This window comes from Hevea brasiliensis, chromosome 7 (assembly GCF_030052815.1).
Source record: "Hevea brasiliensis isolate MT/VB/25A 57/8 chromosome 7, ASM3005281v1, whole genome shotgun sequence".
Taxonomy (NCBI): domain Eukaryota; kingdom Viridiplantae; phylum Streptophyta; class Magnoliopsida; order Malpighiales; family Euphorbiaceae; genus Hevea; species Hevea brasiliensis.
The window spans coordinates 3,861,492-3,879,864 of NC_079499.1; the positions used below are offsets into that span (position 1 = coordinate 3,861,492).

Sequence of the window (18,373 nt, forward strand, 5' to 3'; positions counted from 1 at the left end):
ATATATTACTTTCTCTGTTTGTCTCATTTTAAATAATGTTTTAGAAATATTTTTAATTTAATTTTATTTAATATTTTTAAAAATTAAGTATTAATTTTTTTTTTAAAATTTTACTATTGTCAATTAGTATTTTTAATACACTTATTTTTTTTATCACTTTTCTACATTTTAAGCACATTATAAAGATTTTTCAGTTAATTATTAATTTTTTAATAAATATAAAATTATTAAATTATTTCTTTAATTTTTATGTAAAAATCTTAAAATGGAGTGAAGGAAGTATTATATTTTATATTTATGTCCATCTTGATTTTTATTTTAATATATCATATACCACGATAATAGTTATTAAATATGAATTGAATCGATTTATAAAATTAATAAATCAATCTTTAAACTGATTTGAGTTTATAATTAAATTAGATAAATAAGCAGTTATATGTGATATGATCAATTTAGTAATTGAATTAATAAATTAAAAAGACTTGATTGATTTAGTTGATTTAATTATTTAATAGAATTTTTTTTAATGTTATATAAAAATTAAATTCAAAATTTTATAAAATCTTTAAAATTAAAAATGAATTGAGTTGATTTGGTAAACGATATTGTCCCATGAAGCCAACACTATTGATATTTACTGACATGTTGGTACGCACAAATTGTTTGAACTACAACTAAACGTCAATTAAAAGCGCCAATTACACCAGTTACACAAGACATGGAAAGACGAATGAAACTTGCGGTTCTATTCCTCAGCTCAGTTGTAAGGGATTTGTCGTTCAGCAGATCAACGGATAAGACTATTTGTGTGTGGAGGAGGGATGGGAGTATTCGCGCCTGTTTGTCTTTGCTCACTGGGCACATTTGGCTCGTCAAGTGCTAGGCAGTGGAGGAGGATCACGAGCAGTTCAAAGCTAGAGATCTAAGATGGGTGGTGTACAATGAGAGCCTGTTTCCATGTTGGTTTTTGACTGATTTCCTCATGCTGAAAAAGAAGCAGACTTTGAAGAAGTGAGGAGGATCTTTTTGAAATACGAATTGGAGTTTGAGTACGAAAATGAAAGCAACACAAAAGTTTGGGGAGGTAAAGATTACCCAAAGATTTAGGGTTTTGCAAGGGTTTGGCTCTGAGCTACTTTCACGACTATATCCATAGATGACATAAGTAACCCGTCAAATATCACCATGAAAATAGCCTCAATTTCACTTCTCTCTCAACTTACTCCCGAAAAGAACAAAGCACCGACTCCTTTCCTTTCCGGAAATTACATTTCTAACGCCGCACCTTCTTCTTGCTCTTCGGCCTTCGCTTCACTCACCTAGCAATCGTCACAAACCTTGCACTTCAACCAATGGCCTAATCCCAACTCCAAGATTGACACCCTTGTTGAAACAAATGCTCAAATCTCCTCTAGGCCGAGAAAAGTCAAGGAAAATATGAACTTGAAGGGCTTTTAAGTCTGCATGCTTCAAGCTTTTAAAGAGATGGAGGCTTCTTTTGATAAGAAAGAACTTGGGTTGGCTTCATTGAAATTGGTTTAAAACTGGACCAAGAAGGTGAGGACCCTGACAAGTCTTTATTTTTTGCTAGTAGAGTTTTGAAAGTTCTTGATAAAGATGACAATAAACCTGCTTTACTAGTTGTCGTGGCTTTGCAATTAATGGGATCTGCTAATTTTAGTTTAAAAAGGTTTAATGATAGCGTAGGGTATTTAAATAGGGCAAATAGGACATTAGGTAGGATAGAGGCTATCAAGCCAGTGCTGTATGTGTAGCTAGAGTTGGCGAATGTGAAGACAGCAATGGGGTGGAGCGAGGAGGCTTTAGAGAATCTTAGGAAGTGCTTGGAGATCAAATAAATGACTTTGGACAAAGATAGCAAGGAATTGGGTGTGGCAAATAGGGAACTGGCAGAGGCCTATGTTGCAGTTTTGAATTTCAAGGAGGCATTGCCATTTGGTTTGAAGGCCTTGGATATACATAGGATGGTCTGCGGAATAATTCTGTGGAGGTTGCACGTGATAGGAGGCTTCCTGGGGTCATTTGCACTGGGTTGGAGGAGCATCAGAAGGCATTGGAGCAGAATTAGTTGTCACAGAAGGTCTTGAAGAATTGGGGTTTTGGTTCAAATTTGCTTCATGCAGAAATTGATGCTTCGAATGTGTGATAGAATTGGGCAGGTACGATGAGGCAATTAATACTCTGAAGGGTGTTGCTCAGCGGACAGAAAAACACAGTTAGACTCAAGCATTGCTGTTTATTTCTATGTCAAAAGCTCTGCGTAATTAAGAGAAGTTTGCTGACTTGGAGAGGTGTCTGGAGATTGCTTGTTGAATCCTTGACAAGAAAGAGGCAGTTTCTCCAGTTGAAGTTGCTGAGGCATACTCAGAGATAGCAATGCAGTATGAAACTATGAATGAATTTGAAACGGCAATTTCATTGTTAAAAGATAACACTTTCTTTGCTTGAGAAGCTTCCACAAGAAAAGCACTCAGAAGGAAGTGTTTCTGCGCTTCTGCTGACAGGTAAGGTGGCTCAGGCAATGCCTTACTTGGAGAATGCTGCTGAAAGGTTGAAAGAGAGCTTTGGTTCTTAGCATTTTGGAGTTGGTTATATCTTTACCAATATGGGGGCAGCATATTTGTAACTGAATAGACCACTGTCAGCTGCACAGATTTTTGCTGTTGCAAAAGACATCATGGATGTGGCACTTGGTCCTCAACGTGCAGATTCAATCGAGGCATGTCAAAACCTCTCAAAAGATATGGCGCCATGGGAAGGTGAGAATTATTTTCCATGTTCAAGAATTTTTGGTTTCATTCCAAACATCTGGCATTGAAAGTTTATTGCAAGTCTGAAATTGTTGCAATAATTATATACCACCAACTTTTGTGCTATGTAATCTTTTAGTCACTTATCCTCTTTCATAATGTTAGCTACTTCCTCATAAAGCCTCAACAAAACCTGAACAGCATACTCGATTCAATTCACCAAAATTCTGCCCCCTACATGCTACAATCTCCTCTGTACTCCTCACTCAAATCTTTCCTTCCACTGCCATATCAAATGCTGTATTTGTAATTGAATCTTTTCTTGTTTCCAAGTCTATTATGACCACTCTGATTAATAGTGCCATAATTGATACATCACCTGCTTGCGTCAAGGCGGGGAGGAAAAAAAAACCATGCTTCTTTATTGCTTCCACTGTTACTCTTAATTTGCCATGCATATTTTGGGAAACAAGGACATATATTCTTTGCTGCTAGGATAATCTCTCAATTGATTTTTTCAGCTTAAAGGATTGTCACAATTTAATTTGTTATGATTGCATTGCTTTCACATTATGGAATATGTTGTTTTAATGTCCCTTGGTTCATTTCATTGATGTATTTAGTTGCTTTATTGTTTTAGTCTTGTATTTAGTGATCTTATTTTACTGATAGAGAATTTTATCAATAGATAGTCTTAGTTTTCGTGCAAGTGTGGAGGATTTCTGTTACCCATGATAATTTTTTTACTTTTCTCTCTCTCTCTCTCTCTCTCTCTCTCTCTCTCTCTCTCTTATATAATTATTATACCGTAGAGGATTTAGTTGCTTTATTGTTTTAGTCTTGTATTTACTGGTCTTGTTTTACTGATAGAGGATTTTATCAATAGTCTTAGTTTTCGTGCAAGTGGAGAGAATTTCTGTTACCCATTATAATTTTTTTTTTACTCTCTCTCTCTCTCTCTCTCTCTCTCTCTCTCTCTCTCTTTCTCTCTCTTTCTCAATCTTATATATATAATTATTATACCTTTCAATGTTTATAAATACATGAGTAGCTAGTTATTTCACTCAAAAAGATTTAAAATCAAAATCAATGTTGTGACACTGTAGTTATTTTTATTCAGTATTGACTGTTGCATAAAATGAAGATTTTTTTGAGAGCAGCATAAAATGAAGATTGTAATCACTCTATTTTGTTTTTCAAGTAATGCATTTTCTCTTGTAAGGCACTTGTTTAATAAACTTTATCTACGGTTGAACTTCAGGTTTGCTTGAGAACAAATTCAATATTATTGGAAAGTTTGATTTTGAGAGGCAAATTTATGTTTGTTCAATAACGTTTTTATTCTTGCTAACTCTTACACCAGATAGTATGACAAAGGTTTAATGTACTTCTAAATTATCGAGTCCAATTGGGATTCTCAGTTCTTGTCATTGATGAGCTCGGTGCTTATAGGCTGTGAATATATTTCTTCATGGCTACAAGTGGGACACTACAGAGACCTTTTGGGGAAGATTAAAATCAATGGGCAGTTGAAGCCGTCAGACTCATTATAGGCGTCCTGGACTTTCACTATTCACTGAAATTGAGAAAAAGTCGTATTGGCATGCTTATACTACTGTGTCAACTGTACTTTTCACTTTGCATTTCACATGGAATATCTTGATGATGTTCATGTTGACAATATTGTTGTTTCTCATGTTGTTTTATCCATAGCTAATGGATGCTTTGTTGTTTTTCACTTCTGATATATTCAATTGAAACATGGGGAATGAAACTTATGTAGTTTTTTTGGCTACTCTCTCTCTCTCTCTCTCTCTCTGCGTGGACACATGATAGAGCTTTGCTTAAAGAGATAATTCGGTGTCTTAAATCCATAATGAAACTTTAGGCAAAATCATACATTCTGCTCTTTACCAACATCAGTATAATAGCTTGAAGAAAAAAGAGGTTGGCAGTCATTCCTAGGAAGGCCACTTTTTGGTTCACTCTTAGTTGCTCATTGTTGGGTTCCCTCTGCCGTGGCTGGTTTCCATAATAACAGCCTCTTCGACCCGCCCCCATATCTATTTACTCTCTCTCTCTCTCTCTGGAGGAGTGTACAAGCAATCATTCTCATTCATAAACAGGAAGAAACCCAAACATAATTAAAGAAAGTCATCCACCTATAGTGGTTTAGGCAATGATTCTCATACCCACGCTAACATTCCATTTCATGCTGTTTATCATATGGACCCAAGTTTACCCCACATTTTCATCTTTGGTACTCTTTCGTAAGTTCTATAACATCATTGAAAAATTCCAGCAACCGTCCTGAAAAATCCAAATCAAACGGCAACTAATGAATAAAAAAACTACATGATCTCTGAGTCATAGCTTGAACTCTATTGGATGAACTGCCTTTTTTCTGGATACCCTGTCATGACCAAATGGAAAGAATGATCTCTGAACTCTGTTACTACTTTCTTCGTTACTGCTAATCCCTCTTTGATGTGTATTTTGTTGAATAGTAGCTTGAACACCTGAATAAAGCTGTCGATCAACTGCTGAATCCAAGGAGAAAGATCTCCTCATCGGTTGGACAGAGAATTGATCATCTATCCCTCTTATATCAATACACTCATCCCCCATAATCGAGAGATGGTGGCGCTTTTGTGGTTTTAACTTTCCACGCTTCTGCTCCATTTTTGATGGCGATTGATCTCTAAGTTGCATCTGAACTTCTCTTGAAGCAGGTCTTTCCTGTCGCCTGCGAGGCAAAAGAGCTCCTTCCTCTTCTCCACCCAATTCGATCACGACAAAGTCTTCATCACCACCCATCAGGCTATCAGTGTAAGGCTGCGAGCCTTGAGGTGAAGAACTTGGTGCAATGATCTGGTCAATAGGATACCTAGTAGTGCCTGAAATGCTTGATCTACAAAGAGGGCAATTGGCATTGCTTTGAAGCCAAATGTCAATGCAATCCAAATGAAATGAGTGGCTACAATTAGGAAGAACTCTAAGCATATCCTGTTCTTGGAATTCATTCAAACAGACCACACAGCCATAGATGCTTCTCCCTTCACCTTCTCTTCTATACTGAAATGTTGGGATTTCGCGGATGACAGATTCATCGAGCCCCCTATTCCACAGCGTTGGAGAGAGAGCTATAAATGAATCTTCGTTTCTTCTAGCACGCCAGACAGAAACCCACCTTAGCAGATTAAGTTGGTGCCAGTTAGAGCAGCATTTGTTGACAAAGATCATATAGTAGCCAAATAACAAGAAAGCTGTGCTTATGATGCTTAATACAGCAACAGCTAGCATAGGAGAAGCATGGTCTGAAGCAGGCGAAGGAGGTATCAAGATAGGATTCTGCTGAGTTTTGAGCTCATAGGCCATATGATCAAAATGGGGTTGCATGAGGAATTTTAGCTAGCTTCTTGAAGTATAGAGACAAAGAAGAGTGAGGGTTGACTAATGGGTTTAGGTTCATCTCTATGGAGAAACTTATACAACAAATAAAGAGAAAGAGAGATGGAGCAAGATCATTGAAAAGCTTAAGATAAGATCTAATAATGACAAGAAGAGGAAAAAAAAAAAAGGATTATTAAAGAAATTGGAAAAGATTCACTTGAGTAAGCCATAATGATTTCTGATCGAATGAACGTGTAAAGTGTAAACTTGTGAGAAACGCTATGTCTGCCAGTATAAATTAATTATTTAAAAAAATAAATGAATTTATCAAATTCTTTTGATAGTCGTATAGTAATATTTTATCAAATTACATATAAAATAAAAAAAAATATTCTTCATTATAATGCTGCATGTGAGGTATCTTGATGGTTCATGATTATTATTATTATTATTATTTTGCCTCTTGTTATTATTTTTCTATAATTTTAATTTTCCCCTTATGAGGACCTTGCTATATAAAAGTTCAAAAAATTCAATTCTATTTTCAAATAAAAAAGTTAAATTTCAAAATTGGAGTTCAGTAATTTAAAATATTAAAGATATTCATTTCATATTTGTATTATAGATATAATAAAGAAAATACAAAGTCAACGAGTAAATAACTTAGAAAGCAATTTGGCAATTTGGAGAAGTGATTAAGTGAGAGATCTTAGCACTTGGAAAACACTGGCCAATGAGTTATAAAAATCAAATTGGACCCAACAACACATCTTTACAGAGACAAAATCCTCCACCAAAGGCACCTGCCCCGTTTCTTGGCTCCTCCTTGGGAAATAGCATTCCTTCTCTGGTCCTACAACTTCGTTTTTAGCCGCAAAATAAATCAATTAATTAAAAAAATTAATTAATGAGCTTTCTTTTATATAAAAATTGGAGGAGTGAACTGAGACAGTATTATTGAACTGGCTTGAGTTGAGAGCCTTCGGGCTCTCATATCTATGGCAAAAAGTGTGCGTGAGTTATATGGGTTAATGACTCTTGATAAAGTTATAATAATTTTATTAAAATATGGATTTTATTTTTAAATTGTATGTGTATGTGTTGCCTTTTAAAAAAAAAAAATTTAATGTCAATAGGGGTGAATTGGTGTGTGTGATCAACTCACATAAATCTCTTAGTAAAGCTGAGCCTTTGAACTTTCACATCAATTGTGAAAAACATGTGTCAGAGTTATTTGGATTAGTGAGCTTGACAAAATTACTATAGTTTTATCAAGGCGCGTGTTTTATCCCTGACTCGTGTGTGCGCATTGTCTGCTTTTGAGAAAAAAAAAAGGCTTGGAGGTTGACCCTATGAAGAAAAAAAAGGCTTGGAGGTTAACCCTATGAAGGACTGAGTGAATGGATTAGTAGATTAATGGTTCAACTAGTAAATTATTAAAAATTAATTATATATAAATTAATTAAAATTAATATCTATTAATATAAATAAATAAAATTAATTAAATTTTAATTATTTAAAATAAAATGTTAACTTTTATTAAGTTATATTTAATAAATTTTAATAGTATTTTAAAATTTTATATAAAAATATTAAATAATATAATGAATAAAAATTTCTATAAATATATTATTCTCTTTTTAATAAATATGAAATATAAAGTGACTATTAAAAATAAATATATTGAAATAAAAAATATATAACTACCAAACTAGGTCCATTGCATTTAAAAAAAAACTAGTTTAATTGATTTTAATTTTATAAATTTTTTATGAGATTTTTAGTTTAATTTTTTATAAAAAAAAAATAAAAAAGAGATATTGTATTTAGGGCTGAGTAGAATTCGGTTCAAACTGAAAAATCGAATCGAACCGAGTCAATTCAGTTTAATTAGTTCAGTTTTAAAATTCAATCGATTCGGTTCGGTTAGGTTTTACCTTATAAAAATTTCGTTATTTTGTTTTGGTTCGGTTTTGAAGAGAAAAAATCAATTAAATTGAACAGAACTGAATAGTAATTTATATATTCAAATCGAACCGAATTGATTTTTGAATTGATTTATTTTTATGAGAAATTTATGAATTATATTTAATTATATATATATATTAATTATTTAATTTCATTGATTAATGGTTATTAGGTTCAAAACAAAGTCAAAATTAGACCAAATAACTTGAAAATCAAGTCTACATTAAAAAATCAATCAAAAATCAAAAGCGATCGGTTTAAATCAAATCGAAATAGAGCGGTTCGGTTCAATTTGATTTTTCACCCATTCAATTCGGTTCGATTTCTAAAATTTAAAATTCGATTTTTATAATTTAATTCAATTCGGTTCGGTTCAAACCGAATGATCACCCCTAATTGTATTGAATAATTGAATTGGTCAGGTCATACAAATTCAACCTCTGAGTCAACTAAGTTACGATGGATCGCTTTCTTGTCTGATTCAATTACAAATTTGTACTGATTCATCAATTCAACCAATTGATTTGATCCGAGTTTAATAATTATGGACTCAGACTTAACACCTACCAAGGGAGTGATACACCTTTAATTACTGTACCAAGTTAAAGCTAGACTTAACTAATGAGTTTTAATTTAATAATATTAAAATTGAAAAGTGTTGAATTTGAAAATTTTAATTAAAATCAATTTCATATATAAAGAAAAAAAATAGTAATTTAGATGTTTTCAAATAATAGTGTAAAATCTAAATTAGTATTTTATAGTTAAATGAATTCATTATTGAATAAGCATTTTAACATTATTAATGTGATGTTATTTTTGTAGATATCACTTCAACAATCACATTAATAATTGTAAATAATCTTAAGGTATTAAATTTTTTTATTAACAAATTTAATCAAATAATATTCATTTACCAAAATTTAAAATATATAATTCTATATGAAAATAATGCAAATCACAGTTACAATATTTTTTTTTAATTTTAAAACATTCCAATTAAAAATAATAATTTTACCCATTTCTGTTAAAAAAATTTGTCTCATCCGGAACTTTATGGAGAATTTTCATCTATGTCATTTTGTTTGCACAAAAGGACTGTCCAATGAGATATAAATTATACAACTTTAATAGCTTTTTCCTTTATAATTAAAGAGAAAAAAAAAAAAAAAAACTTAGGATGTTCCTAAAATATTGAGAACAATAAAGAAAGAAAGAAAGAAAAAGTTTAATTCTCTCATAAAATACTGGTGTTAATATATGCTTACTGATCAATATATAGTACTGGTGTTAATATAAAATATCAGAATTGTAAAATGAATCTGTTTACCAGTATTCTCTTGAATATTTAACTTGTAATTGTCATTTAAATTCTCATTATTCAACCCTCAGCCACCAACATTATTGTCATAATCCTCTCCACACCACCACACACCCCCACCCCACACCCCTGCCCCCACCCAAAACAATACTTTAATCTGGGAAATGGAATATACACTAAAATTTTCCTTATAAAATTGTGGAGTTGCTTGTGTGTCAATTACAAGTTTATAATGACAGGCCACTTGCATGCAATTACAAATGCTTAATTACTTCATAAAAGCATATGGATTGTCTTCACATCATAAGACCATATTTTTCCTTCAATCGCATCAAAAAGCTATGGAGAAACTCTTCAAGCTGGTATAATGTTCAATCTTTACCTGAAAATTATATATTTCCACCAGAGATTAGACCTGGAAAACACAATGTTACCATATGCAACACCATTCCAGTGGTTGATCTTGAAGGAACCGATGCAACCTGGAAAATTCTGAAGGCCGGCCAAGAGTTTGGATTCTTTCGTGTTTTTCTTCTTGTTTTCTTTTTTTGAAATGAAACACTATTATTTTGGTAATATATTCAAATTGCAGGAGATTAACCATGGAGTTTCAGAGAATTTAATGGATGAAACTGAGTGTTTTAAAGGAATTCTTTGAGATGGCTGCAGAAGACAAGGCAAAACTCTACTCTAAGGACCCAAGTAGAATCTGCAGGCTTTACACAAGCTCTGGAAATTACGACAATGAACAAGTTCATTTTTGGCGTGACAATCTGAGGCATCCTTGTCATCCCTTACAGGAATTTATTGAACAATGGCTTGAAAAGCCAACAAGATACAGGCAAGGTAAACTTTACTTAATTTCTTCCTATATTTTTTTTCTTTTCTACATTTGTTTGTTCATTGTAATTATTTTTCAGAGAAATTGTTGGAGCAAGTTCGGTTGAGGTGAGGAAGTTGGGCCTGAGGATTTTGGGAATGATCAGTGAGGGGCTAGGACTTGATGCGGAGTATTTAAGGGGTGATCTTAGCAAAGAATTGTTATTATCAGTCAATCACTACCCACCATGCCCAGAACCAAGTTTAAGATTGGGATTACCTAAACACAGTGACCCTAATCTCATCACTATTTTGCATCAAGGAGACGTCCATGGGCTTCAGGTCTTCAAGGATGGGGAATGGATTGGGGTTGAGCCTATTCCTAATGCACTTGTGGTCAACATAGGCCTCCAGTTACAGGTCTCTTAAGACCAATTAATTCCAATTTAACGGAAATGTATTTTAAGATATAATTAGTGATCATTGTTTATAATTTTGAATGGAAATATACATGCATATTCAGATCATCAGTAATGGCATGCTGAAAAGTTCAGAACATCGTGCCGTGACGAATTCAAGTGATGCGTTCTTCTTTATTCCTTGTAAAGACAGCATAGTAGAACCAGCAAAAACTCTGACTAATAATGAGCAGAATCCCCCACTTTTTAGAGCTTTTCAATTCAAGGAGTTTTATATCCATTATGCTGCCAAAATGGGCAACACTGAAGCCGCACTGGATCCCTTCAAGCTTCAAGCCTAATTACTAGTACTATGAGAAGGGAAGCATTGATACATTAAGCTGTTGTAATAGTTAATTAGTTCTCAATAAATCCCAAATTATTCTATTCAATGAACCTGGTGCAGAGGCAGAGACGAATATGCAGATCAGAAAATGGTACAACGTTTTCACGGGGAAAATGTTCGTATAACGTGATTTTTTCAACAGTATGGTCTCGTCTTTTACTTGTTGCCAAGCAACCAGTAATTATCAATGCTTGCATTTGTTTAATAATGCTTGCTTCCAATGAAAAAGAAGGACAATGTTTTGGGGGATTGCATTCAGGACCATGTTCTCTTCAAATAATCTAAAACCTGTAATTTTGAGATGGAAAATTTGACATTGAAACCATGGAGAAGCTTATTTCAAGTCACTGAAATCTTCAATCTGTACCTGAAGATTATGTATTTCCACCAGAAATCAGACCAGGAAACTTCACATTTTCTGTATCTAACAGCCTTCCAGAAATTGATCTTGGTTTAGCTGAGGAACTTCATGGAGAGATTGGGCTATGCTAGACACTATTGTGTTGCCTATTATATATATATGCCACTGATGACATTGCTTCAAGAATAATTTGAAGATAAGTTGAAAAAAGGGAGATTGAGGTGGTTTGGTTATGTGAAGCGTAGACGGAGGCTCCAGTTAAACAAGTAGAGCACATTAGGTTAGAGGATAGAAAGAAAAAAAAGGGTAGAGCTAAATTAACTTGGAGAATAATAGTACAATATGACCCAGAAGCATTACACATTTCTGAGGATTTAACCTAAAATCGTTTAGAGTGGAGAAAGCGAATCCATATAGTCGACCCTAAATTTTTGGGGTAAAAACTTAGTTGAGTTGAGTTGAGTTGTATGCTGGTCTAATCCATACCAAAATTTTTGCCTAAACCCAAGCTAAAGCTTTGATTGAAGGTTCCCCAATTCTTTCACCAGCCCAGCCCAAATAAATAAATTAAAGTGTAAATTGCTTTGTTAGGTAGAGCAGCCAGATTCCACCTATGACCTATGTGAGGTCTTTGTTGGGTGAAAGCTACAAAGTTAAATTTAATCCTATCACCATGAACACCAAACACAAAGTTAAGCACTATCATTTAGAAGTCTTGGGGAAGTTTACAGCCCTTTTCACATTCATATAGAGGTTTAAATGCTTAATAGATAATTGTTGAATGAGATAGTGATGATAATGGAATGTTTGTCCAGTTGTGCCCTTGCAATCATCAGCCATCCCCGATTCACCATCTATATCCAAAGGCCAAAAACAACCAAAAACATGGCTGAAACACCAATATTTTTACCTTAAAATCGAAGCATCAAACAAGATTATTCATCTACTTAGTAAGGCGGCAGCAGCAGCAGCAGGATTTGCCTAAGATTTGATTAAACCTAGCTAAAGTCACCCTCCTCACCTAAGCACAGAATTTTTTTAAAAAAATATAGCTGACATTGTTGGGCCAATAAGATAGACAAGTTGCAATGTATTATAGTGCATCACTGCAACTAAATAATCTGAAAATTGACACCACCTTAGTCACTATGATTATAACACATTATCGTTGCCATAATTCATTCTCTTTATATTAAAAAGTCTGCATTTTAGCCTCTTGTCGTTGTACTAAGTAAGGTGGATGGCACAACTTTCCTGAGCTTTTGATGGATCTTGCATTGGTCGAGTAGGGTTCTCTAGTGGCTTAAACTAATACATTATAAGCACTTTTGTTTGGCTTTTTGGCTCTGAATCGAATCCCAACCAAAAGTAACTGAAAGATGAATGCACCTAATTTACACAGCCGTCCATGATTTGCACATTCCTTATCCATCTACACACAAAAGTCAAATTAATACTCAATCCACCAGAAACCCATATTTTTATATAATGTTAAAGAAGAAGAAGAGTTGTATTCAAACAAGAGAGCAGATGTATAGGGCGCAAGCAAACTATATTACCTCACCACCAACTCCAAAACATGACATAAGCCATCTGATCTCACCCTGGAATACCAATACACGTCTTTCTAAAACTTTCTCCCTTTCAGAATAAAACCCTAAATGGTTTTTGTTTATTTTATAAATTATCAAACTTCATGGGTTGATGAGCCTCTGATTAAAATATAACAAACTCACAACGTAAGCTTGATGACGAATCAAGCAAACGTAATCCTTATTTTGGGTTAAGCCTGCCTGCCCGGCCTATGATGCGTCCCAACCGCAAGTGCACGGGTCGTACAAGTAGTATAGAAAAATATCGATCCCACGAGGAGTTGTGTTAATGATTGAATTTTCGATATAAAAGTTGACTAAATTGAAGTATTTATGAAATTAAAATAATGAATTAATGGGTAATGGAGTATGAAATCTAAATGTGCAAATTTAATATTATATTCAACAATGTATTAATTAAACTAAGATTTGCATCAAATAGAAATAAGCAAGTTCAAATATGGCAATATTTAAAATGGCAAATGATTAAATTTGATTAGAAATTAACAATGGTAAAAAGGTGATTCCGGAGTTCGGGATTTCATATTCGAGCTATTTTGGGATTTTAAATTGGTTGTCCAATCTTATGAAACTTATGAGTTTTAAGGAGATTAATCCTTAAATCCTTTGAATTCCCTTTCGAGTGAGACAAAGAGTGCCTTAATCAAACTAATCCTACTTTCGTGGACTTAGAATTAATTAAGACCCATTAAGTTCTTTAATTAATCTGTTAATCCTCTTAATCCTTAGCCTATTTCTAGGTCTAAGTTAATTAAGTCCAATTTCCTGATTATCTATCACAAGGTCTTCTCCTTTCGGTGCTTCAACCATGGATTAAGAACATTACTCAATGGGATCCTACATTAAGCATGTCATTAAGCATACAAGAAATGAATAAAACTCATTAAGACCACAAAATATGGATTACCCAATCAAAATCCACAAAATATCTCAAATATTACAACCCTTACTCCAGAATCAAAAGTAAACTACTCACTATCCATAATGCTTACAAGATATGATGAGTTTAAATGGAAATAAAGCTTTAATCTAAGCTACGAAGTAAGAAATTAAACACTAGAAATGTAGAAAAATGTAAAGGAAGGAAGAAATCTGCAAATCTTGGTTAAAAATGGTGTGGAAGGTGAAAATGACTCCTCAAATTCTGCTTAGCCTCCTCCTTTCTTTCTTTGCTCCTTCCTTTTTTCTAAAATGAGAAAATGGGACTATATATAGCATTTTTCTGACATGGAGCCCTAAAATAGTATGTTCTAGGAGGAATACATTGAGGGAATCTTCTGCCAGCTCATTAATGAACTCTTTATGGGATCAGATAAGTGGACCGCATAAGTTATGCACCCATTATGCGCTACTGTTCTGGGTCACTTATGCGAAGCTGCATGACTTGGTGCATAGGTTATGCACAATTTCGTGAATCTGCATAAGGGAGGCGAGAATGTGCATAGGCTATGCAGTCTCCTTATGCACATTTCGGCTGGTTCTGGAACAGTGGTCTTCCTCCTTATGCAGAACTGCATAGCTTATGCGGCAAGTTATGCACAGTTTGGTCTATGCATATTTTAGCTTGAAAACTTGCTTTTGGCATCTTTTTGCTGTAGAAGACACTCCTCAATGGCAAAATTCTCTTTAGTCCTTCAAAAACACCATTTTTCCTATAAAACAAAGCAAAAAAATTACAAATTAATCCAAAGTTGACAATTATGGAAAACTAACTAAATAACTAATGAAATTAGCTAAAAAATGACTAATAACCAAATAAAATGATTGTGAAATTAGACCTAAATGACTATACAAAATATGTGCATCAACCTAGTGGTTGATTATAAATAGTTAAATACCCAGAAAGCAGAATTTTAATTAATCTAATTATTCCCCATTTCCAATTAAGAATCAATTGATTAACCAATTGCTTAAACAAAGCTTAGAATTAACAGAGAAAACGAAATCTGCCTGACCTCATCACCGCATCAACCTCGTAGGGACCAAAATTTGAAGAATAATTAAAAGTGAAAAGTGTTCTTCTCTACTTCTGAAGCCATCATCAGCTATTCATCACCCATATACGTTGCACAAGTCCAAATCCAAATCTATCTCCATCGTAGGGTTCTTTAGCACGTTGAATTAGTTCCAGAAATTTTTATTAATAATTATTAATCTTTATGGAGATTTGACCCATTTATGCCCAGACAAAGTGCATTTTCCACCCAATATAATGTCAGCGTGTAGCTGCTGCCAGCAGTTCGCATCGAGCTAGGTCATGGAGAAAGATCCTAATTAAGGAGGAGACGTTCGATATAGAGGTGTAAGAAGGCGGCCGTGGGGGAAATTCGTGGCGTAGATTCGAGACTCCATGAGGCAAGGAGCTAGGATATGGCTGGGGACATTTAACACAGCAGAAGAAGCTGCAACAGCTTATGATAGAGCTGCATATGCAATGCTGGGTCATTTAGCAACCCTTAAATTCCCCGACGAGCACCCTTCAATTAAGGTTATTCTGCTTCTTCCTCCTTCTTGTTCTCTTTTTCACTATTATCATCATCCTCTTCCTCATCGTCTCTTTCTCTTCTTCAGTTTTATAGAATGTGGAAAGATTTAGTGGGAGTGATAAAGGGAAATAAGTGATTGAATTTGAGTGCTTAGATGACAAGTTGCTGGAAGACCACCTTGATTTTGATGACAACAACAAGACCTACAAAGATTGAAGCTTTGTGCCATAGAATTGAATTCTAATATATATTAAAGGTTGATTTGCACAAATCATTTATAAGAAAAAAATTTAAAAAAAATTTCATATAATAAATTAATTAAATTAAATTATTATAAAATTTTACATTCTAAATAAGGGATAATATTTTTTTTTTTTAAAAAAACTATTAGTACCTTAAAGAAAGGTACCTAATTAAGGTATACAAAGAAACCATCAAAATGATACAATTCAAATAAATTCAAATCAAAATTAATGGTTTTATATATTTAAATATTTATTATAATTTAAAAATTATTATAAACTGAATTTGTAATTTTGGCGTATAAAATATATAAAAGAAATACGTGAATAATCTTATTTTATTTTATGTACATAAAAAGGTTTAATAGATCTAAATTATAAAAATTTAAAAAGTATTAAAAGAAGTAAAAACTATTGAAATCAAACCCTACTAGCTTAAAGCGAAATTCAAATAAATATATTTTTGTAATTTAATTTATTAATTTTAATTTAAATACTATTAAAATTGATTTTGTCAATTTAATTTGATAAAATACAGTGAATTCATTCAAACCGACTTATATACAGCTCTATAATTAATGTTGTAATATTTTATAGGGCCTAAATGACACCTTTTACCAAATAGTAAAAGAAAAAATTTAATCACAATAACAAATAGAAATTGATTGTATATTAAGGAAGTAATTTGATTATCTTCTTTGCTTGTGTTCCTTGCAGTTGGCTTGGATTTGCTGTCATGCTTATTAATTAACAATTAAAACTTGATTTTCTTTTAATTTAAATTGTTCAATGATAGCATAGGCCACAAAAGTGACCTCATAGATTGGAACATGGGCTGACTTTTGCTTCTTGGGCTGACATCATTATGTATAAAAATACTAACAAAAAAATTAAAAGGAAATAGTGGAAATTATTTGGGCTGTTGACTGCTAAGCATAACATAGACCACCAATTTCAAATGGATCCAAAATTATTGAATTGAAGCCCAAGAAATTTCAAAAGCCCCTTTTTTTTTTGGATTGGTGAGATTTAAATCTTGAAATTCATTTATAAAATATAAAAAAAATACATAATTTAACTCAGTAATTATAATAATAACTCATTTATATATAAAAATATATTATTTCATGCAAATTTGTAAAATATAAATATAATATTCATTTATATATAAAAATATGTTTTTAAGGAGAAGAAAAATAAATCCATATTATCAAGCCCATAATCACTAATAGAAAAAACTACTTAATTATGTGAAATTACACTGAAAAATTTTGTTAAATTAAAAATAAAAATTTGAAATTTATGCCTTCAAATTATATAATTATATAAATTAATCATTAAATACAATTTTATTAATGAGGTTTAGTTATTGGTATTTGTGTATTTTTAAAATAGCTAAGTTTTGAATTTAAATTTCTTAAAATTATTAAATAAAAAAAGTAAATTATAAACTAATATGAGGTTTATCAAAAATCACAAATCTCAATCTATATATATTTTATTGGTGCTTCATCTAAATTATACATTTAGGTAATCATCTATTTATATTTAAATAATTATATATTTTAATTATTATAATTTATTATGCACTATAACTATCAAAGGATAAAAATTATTCAAAAATTTAATTAACTCTTTATAATATATAATTATTAATATAAATATGAATATAAGTAATCATTTATTAAATAAAAAATTTAAATTGCTCAACCATGTATAGTTAATTATTTATTTTAAGCTTTATATATATGTATATATAATTTTTTTTATTTATGTAAATCTCAATTATTTTTCTTTTTTTTAAATAATTTATTTAAATTATATATCTGTACCAAAAGACAATTACTTGAATCAGACATCTAAGAAATCGTATTTGAAAAATCAAATCCAAGAATAAAATTGCAACTTACCTAAAATTTGAATTTACTCCATTATTTTTTTTTTCATAGGTAGACACATACACAAGGTTCAGAGACAGGATATAATCCCTTAATAAAATTATGATAATTTTACTAAGACATACTAACTCACATAAACCACACGCATGCATGCACTATTTATAATCGATGTGGAAGCTCGAAAGCTCAACCTTACTAGGAGACTTACGTGAGTTGGGTCATATTTACGCACACCGATTCACCCTCTTGACTTTAATTTTTTTTTTCTCAAAGGTAGACACACATAATTCAAAAACAGGACACATCTCTTAGTAAAAATATACTAACCCATATAAATCATGGCAATTTTACTCTACTACTTTACTATTTAAATGAGTGCAACATGACATATTGCTGACTCTACAATTAAAAAATAAATAAATTTGAAGAAAAGAGAATAAAAGATAGATACCCTAATTTGGACTTTCTTCCCTTCCTAGTCCTCTTTGATTGCCAAGACCAAAAGATCCTAACCTAGTACAATACACACTGCTTTCCAAATGAAGGCACTTCTTGGCAAGTTCCTATATATTGTAAGAAAATTCCCAATCCTTTAATTTTTATTTTCTAGTTTAATGTGTGTGCATGAACTTACCCATTTTTGTCTTTAAAGTTCTTGCATTGCATGTGGCCAAAACACCAAACCTGGTGATGT

General features: G+C 32.3%; 1 protein-coding gene and 2 pseudogenes across 1 annotated transcript; 2 read left to right on the forward strand and 1 right to left on the reverse strand.

Annotated features, from left to right (window-relative positions):
- Nucleotides 1-648: 648 nt before the first annotated feature.
- Nucleotides 649-4,556, forward strand: LOC110669507 (protein KINESIN LIGHT CHAIN-RELATED 1-like; annotated as a pseudogene).
- Nucleotides 4,557-4,871: 315 nt separating this feature from the next.
- Nucleotides 4,872-6,295, reverse strand: LOC110669508 (RING-H2 finger protein ATL16). The gene has a single exon (XM_021831204.2). It carries the CDS (start codon nt 6,171-6,173, stop codon nt 5,142-5,144), a length of 1,032 nt encoding a protein of 343 aa, XP_021686896.2. The 5' UTR covers nt 6,174-6,295; the 3' UTR covers nt 4,872-5,141.
- Nucleotides 6,296-9,741: 3,446 nt separating this feature from the next.
- On the forward strand, nt 9,742-11,153 carry LOC110652942 (protein DOWNY MILDEW RESISTANCE 6-like; annotated as a pseudogene).
- The last annotated feature ends 7,220 nt before the right edge of the window (nt 11,154-18,373 follow it).

Excerpts from the sequence above, each read along its gene's own strand:
- LOC110669508 (XM_021831204.2), bottom strand. The coding sequence starts at position 6,173 with ATGCAACCCCATTTTGATCATATGGCCTATGAGCTCAAAACTCAGCAG.